Raw genomic sequence first — 5,765 nt, 5'->3', positions numbered from 1 at the left:
ATCGTAGATTTCCTTATGCTTTGATATTTTAGGTTTAACCGTTTAAAACACTTTTAAGTTGATGGATCTGTCATATCCATGAGAATTTTGACACGTGTACATATAATTGGGTCAAAACCAAATTTATTTCGCACATAACTTAAAATATCATATTAGAAAAAACAAAAAGAAATAATCTTTTACTGAGAATGGTTTGACCACCCCTAAGCACTGGGATTAACTCAGTAGGCAGGCCATTTAGGCTATTGCTTAAGGCCCCTCCTCAAGACCAATGAAAATTATGAGTGTATTTTGCCCCTTCTTGTGTAGAAGTTTTGACACTTTCTAGCTTATGTATTCTCTCTAGGGTAGTTTTGTATTTTGGCCTTTCATTTTTATGCGTGTGAGATGAGTAATTCGTTTCTCTTGTGTTCCTCTAAGAATAATGTGACTATTAAAATCATCATTTGATCAAAATTCAATAATGATCAATCACAAGTTCAATAGTAATTTTAATAATCACATCATTCTTGGAGGGACTAAAAAAGGACACAAAAAAGACTTGTAGCATTACTCGTGTGAGATAACGTACAATAGAATCAAGCAAAAACTTAACTAGTAATTTTACATCCAACGAAACAAGAAGAATAAATTTTAAAGGGAAAAAAAAATTAACATATAAATTTAAATAAATATTATTTAATTAAGCAACCACCACCCCCCTCTCTCTCTCTCTCTCTCTCTCTCTCCTTTACATTCTTTTTCTTAGTTTTCCTTTTTGTTTTGTTTTTTTTTTTTTTTTTAATTTTATAATAATGGGTCGAAATTAATTAATGACCCTACGTGTCATTAGTTGCTGTTAAAAAATATCTAAAACAGAAAGAGAAAAAAATGATCCGATAATGATGCATACTTTAACGGAGAAATTTGATAAAAAAAAGTCAACAAAATAAATAATATTTAATTTAAAAAAGGAATCGACTGTCCCCATCTCTCACCATCCATTCTTCTTGAAAAGAATTGAAAAGATTAACGTACGACAAAGTCCAATTCATTCAAAGGTTATCCACAATCTTTTCAGATACACATCAACAAGCCAATCTTTTCACTTTCAACACCTGGGGGCAGTTTCCAGAAAATGATACCTAACAAACATGGGAAATGATGACACTTTCCAGCTGAAAACATGATAGTGATTTTATGTGTTAAACTTTCATGCAAAACCCTAAACTTCAACAACCAACTATTTTGAATCAAATGTAAAACTATTTTTCATACCCATGGGAGTTAAATAAACGAGTTTGAAGAGTAGTATTAAAGAAACGTAAAATTAATCAACCCAGAAAGTTCCCAAATGGAGAATTTCTCAACTAAGGAATCCCCTAAGATGTTAATGCAAATCTAGGGATAGAGCAGGCAGCATCATCACAATAACTTCACCAAACTAATCTAAAAATAGAAGACCTTGTTCCTAGATTCTCAAAACCAACAGTACATGTAGAACCAACACTTCCAAAACAATCTCCTTGTAATTGCTTGCTCCTAACAGGCAAAATGAAGCCAAACGGGCAAGATCAAAGATAGTGTGTGGTAGGAAGGACCAGAGATCAGCAAGAAAACTTGGGAGAAACAGAGCCACCTAGCAACCACAACCTAATCTCAGTCACAAGCATATATACTAAGCAGTTAAATCAACATCAGCAAGGATATAATGCATGAGTTGGCTCTTTAAAAGAAATTTTCAAACAAATTGCTTAATCAAAAAAGTTAGCTCCTCAAAATATCTTAAACAACTCTCTACACATTCACAAAGACCCATTTTTCCATTGTTTTCATTGTTGCTAATTTCTGATAGAATGGCAAAACGATTATAGTCCTTCGAAGAAGACGAAAACAGCTACTCCCAAACAAGAGAAGGTGATGACCATGAATTAGAGCCTTGACTCAACAAACATTAACCCGACCGGACCGACCATCTTCAGTCAGTTTTGAAAATCCTTATTTGCCATTGGCTTATATGCTTCAATTCATGCCTTCTTTTCTCCATTCCTTATGATATTCTGACTATATTATATCTTATTCAGCAATTCATCCATCCCAAGTATCTCATTTCAATTCACCTAGCTTAATGGAAGTATTACTCACATACCCAACTAATTTTACCTTCCGCTACATTGACATAACAACAATTACAACATTGATGATGTTAAACATAAAAAAGTTTTGCCCCACACGTCCATCAAATGCTGATGATCTTGATTTAATTTTACAACATTGTAAATACATGTATATTGATATGCATTATATATATATAATTTGTTGCACATGGTATTAATTATCTGTTCTAGAATCTTAACAAATATGCATACTAATACTGAGAATTGAAAACTGTGGTTGTTCAAGCACCAGAATGGGCAGAGAATCTGACTATCATCTAAAGTAAGTATTCTTCTAACAAAACTCATAGTTTTTTTTTTGTTTTTGTGACACTGACACCTCCGTTTTATAAGGCGTAGTCCCCAGCCAGCTGATTGAGCTACCCCTTGGGACAACAAAACTTATAGTGGAGATGCTTAACACAGGTTAAAAACCAAAAGAACAAAGAAAAGCTTTCCTTTGCAATTGTAAAATCGGATGAAAATGGAATAGCAGATATTCATCAACTTCATAAATGTAAATATATCGGTTCACAATTTCGTTAAGAAGGTAAGAAATATTGTACCTTCATAATTTATGACTGAAAATGCCATTTCTTTCCATCTTTGGCAAGACGGATCACAATCAACTGCATACCATTAACAGTTGATACTCATTTGCCATTATTATGCATTTGCGGAGAAAATTTCTAGCAGAGCATACCAAGTTCCTGAAACCCCAAGAACAATTCCTAACACCCCAATCCCCACATCCAAAGACCATGCTTTCCACCCCATCTCATCCTTAAAAACCAGGAAATGAAACAGGGGAGGCAAAACGAAGCCCAAAGCACAGCATACGCCGCTCCCCACCAAAGACAAGAAGTCAGCAAAATTTGGGACCAACAAAGCCACCAAACTCACAAAGAAAACCAGCAACCATCTCAGCCACAGGCAGTACGTCCCACCCCAAAACCGCCTTTCCACTATCTCATACACCGGGTTCATCATAATAGGCAAGGTAAAGAACAAATTCACACACAGGCCAAGTTTAACTAGAGTGCTTACCAAGCCTGCGCCCAAATTAGCTGTGATCATATCTTTTGTTTCTTCACCAAAAGCAAAGTAACCCAACGCTCCAAATCCCCCATACATCAAGGAAATGAAAGCCATGGTCAAGGCCAAAACTTTACCAAACTTGTCCTTATCTTTCATCTCAGACTCTAGTGGCAAAACCATTCCAACCCCCTCAAAGGAATAAATAGCCACACCTATTCCATAAAAGAACACAGAAAGACCCCGAAAGGCCTTCACAGCTGGCCTTTGTTTTAGAAAAACCAAAACGTCCTCAACCATCACCACCCCAATTGCTCCAAGATCAACCACATCAGCAAAAATACTCAAAGGGGCTAAATGGGTCAACGTTGCTATCGAATTCAATCCCAACTGGAACGGCAAACACCCCCATATGTAAAAACTCTTGGGCACCATTCCCAGAATTCCGGGGCTGAAATTGATAAGATCGGCCATAGTATTGCCGATGAAAATCAGATAACCGACGCAAAAACCAGCTTGCGACAAAATAATCAGAATATCTACAAGGAATTTCCCAGACGGGCCACAAACCGTGAAACCCAAATCGCCAAAAGAGTTAATCTTTGAGAACCCACTAACGGATTCGAGCTTGCGGCGAGTGTAGACGAGGAGCATCATACAGTGGTGAGTAAGACCGGCCACGGCGGCGAGCATGAGGAGGCTCATGAGCCAGCCGGTGCGCTTGAAGGAGTAGGGGAGGCCTAAAACTCCGGCGCCCACAATAGCAATGAAAACATTGGCAAAGGTCTTGGATTGTGAGGACAAAGCTTGTGGCTCACCCAGAAGCGGCGTGTCTTCTCTGGGTGGCGGTGGAGCTCTCAGTGCCTTCGAGGAAGACCCTGTTTCTAACCCCATTGGGCACTCTCTGTACCTTTTCTTGCTCTCCTTCTTCTTCTTCTTCAGAAATATGGATGATCAATGAATAAAAGAAGAGTTGAACAGAAATGATTGTGTCATGAGTTTGCGAGAGTCCTAAACAAGTAGATAATATACATGATTTTCTGAGGTTGGATTTGAATAAATGGGCTGCAACCCAATGAAGTAATTTTGTTTTCTGAAAGAACTGGCCGAAGATTAAGCCAACTACTTGATTGCAAAGAATCTTCAATTATATCTTATCGTGTTCGTTTCTTGTTGGAATATTTTTAACCTTTTTATTTTTCAAGAGTGTAATTCTAGTGTTTTAATGTGGCTTTTAAAATCATCAATATATTAAAAGCTAATAATAATAATCTCAAATTCAACAATAATTTGAGAACACTAAAAGAACACCTAGCATTTTTTTTTTATTGAATATTTTTAACTTTAAAGAAGTGAGTTTTATCTTGCACTAAATTTCACATGTTTTCTTATTCAATAATAAGTATGCTTATTTCTCTCATGTTTTCTTTCGGTGCCTTTCAGAATTGAGATCCCCTCCAATTGGAGAGAAATTGGAAATTCTCTATTTATTAATCATAACCCTTCATTTTAAATCCAATGATCTATAAAATATCAGTTATTTTTGTATAACCGAGGCATTAAATGGTGGCTTTTGTTTTACCGAAATTTAAATGATTTTATAGACCATTGAACTTAAAATAAAATGCTACGATTAATAATTGAAGAATATCAAATTTCTCCCCAATTAGAGGGGATCCGGATCCTATTTTCAAGTGGTGGTTTAATATTAGTAGCCTTGGGTCTCATTGATTTTCTTGATGGGGTAGGATCACCTGTGTGGCTTCCAACTGGCCAATATTATTTTGATCACATTTAGTTAGAATAAATTAAATTGGTCTTATTTCAAAAAAAAAAAAAATACAATTGGTCTCCCCTTCCTGCAATTTTGCCAAGAAAAAAGTATTCAATTTTTTTTATTATTATAATAGGATTTTTTTCTTCTTCTTTTAACTGTTATTTTATAATTATATTGTTCTCAAGGGGTAGCTCAATCAGCTGTATACTACGCCTCATGAAGCGGAAGTCACTAGTACAAATCTTTTCCTCCTCTTATGTGGACATGTAAAAAAAGAAATATATATATATATAGGAAAAGTCTACATAACCCCCTCAAACTACCACTCAATTGACAATATCTCTCCCAAACTTTCAATTGTGACAATGTCACCCCTCAAACTACCAAAAATTGTCAATGTTCCCCCTAATGACGAAATTACCCTTAGTAAAATAAAAAAATAAAAAAATAAAACTAAAACTTTTAGAAAAAACCTAAAACTAACAAAATAATAATAAAAAAAATCCAAACGTTGGCCAATTTTTATTTTATTTTTAAATCAATTTTATAAGAAAAAAATTAAATAAATTTCGATTTTTTTTTTATATATAAATTGAAAATTTCCTTTTTTTTATTTTTTATTTTTGTTTTATAATTTTATTTAAATAAAAATTTACGTTTAAAAAAATAAAATTTTCGCTTAATAAAATGAAATTTTTTGTTTTCTAAAACTAAATAAAAAAATAGTTTTTTTTTAAAATAAAAATTTCCGTTTTAAAAAAAAAAAAATTGTTTAAAATTTTTTTTAAAAAAAAATATTATTTTTAAATTAAAATTTT

At 34.1% G+C, this 5,765-nt stretch overlaps 1 protein-coding gene across 1 annotated transcript; it reads right to left on the bottom strand.

Annotated features, from left to right (window-relative positions):
* Window positions 1–1,266: 1,266 nt before the first annotated feature.
* Window positions 1,267–4,276, bottom strand: LOC132167490 (amino acid transporter AVT3B). Its single transcript, XM_059578483.1, has 2 exons — window positions 2,702–4,276; window positions 1,267–1,618 (listed from the first exon to the last, which is right to left on the bottom strand). The coding sequence occupies exon 1, from the start codon at window positions 4,062–4,064 to the stop codon at window positions 2,802–2,804; it is 1,263 nt and encodes a 420-aa protein (XP_059434466.1). The 5' UTR covers window positions 4,065–4,276; the 3' UTR covers window positions 1,267–1,618; window positions 2,702–2,801.
* Between the last annotated feature and the right edge of the window lie 1,489 nt (window positions 4,277–5,765).

This window comes from Corylus avellana, chromosome ca1 (assembly GCF_901000735.1).
Source record: "Corylus avellana chromosome ca1, CavTom2PMs-1.0".
NCBI lineage: Eukaryota > Viridiplantae > Streptophyta > Magnoliopsida > Fagales > Betulaceae > Corylus > Corylus avellana.
The sequence above is the reverse complement of the archived record's forward strand: the minus strand, read 5'-3'. Positions and strand labels throughout refer to the sequence as shown.

Coding starts and splice junctions, on each gene's coding strand:
- LOC132167490 (XM_059578483.1), bottom strand. CDS start 4,064: ATGGGGTTAGAAACAGGGTCTTCCTCGAAGGCACTGAGAGCTCCACCG.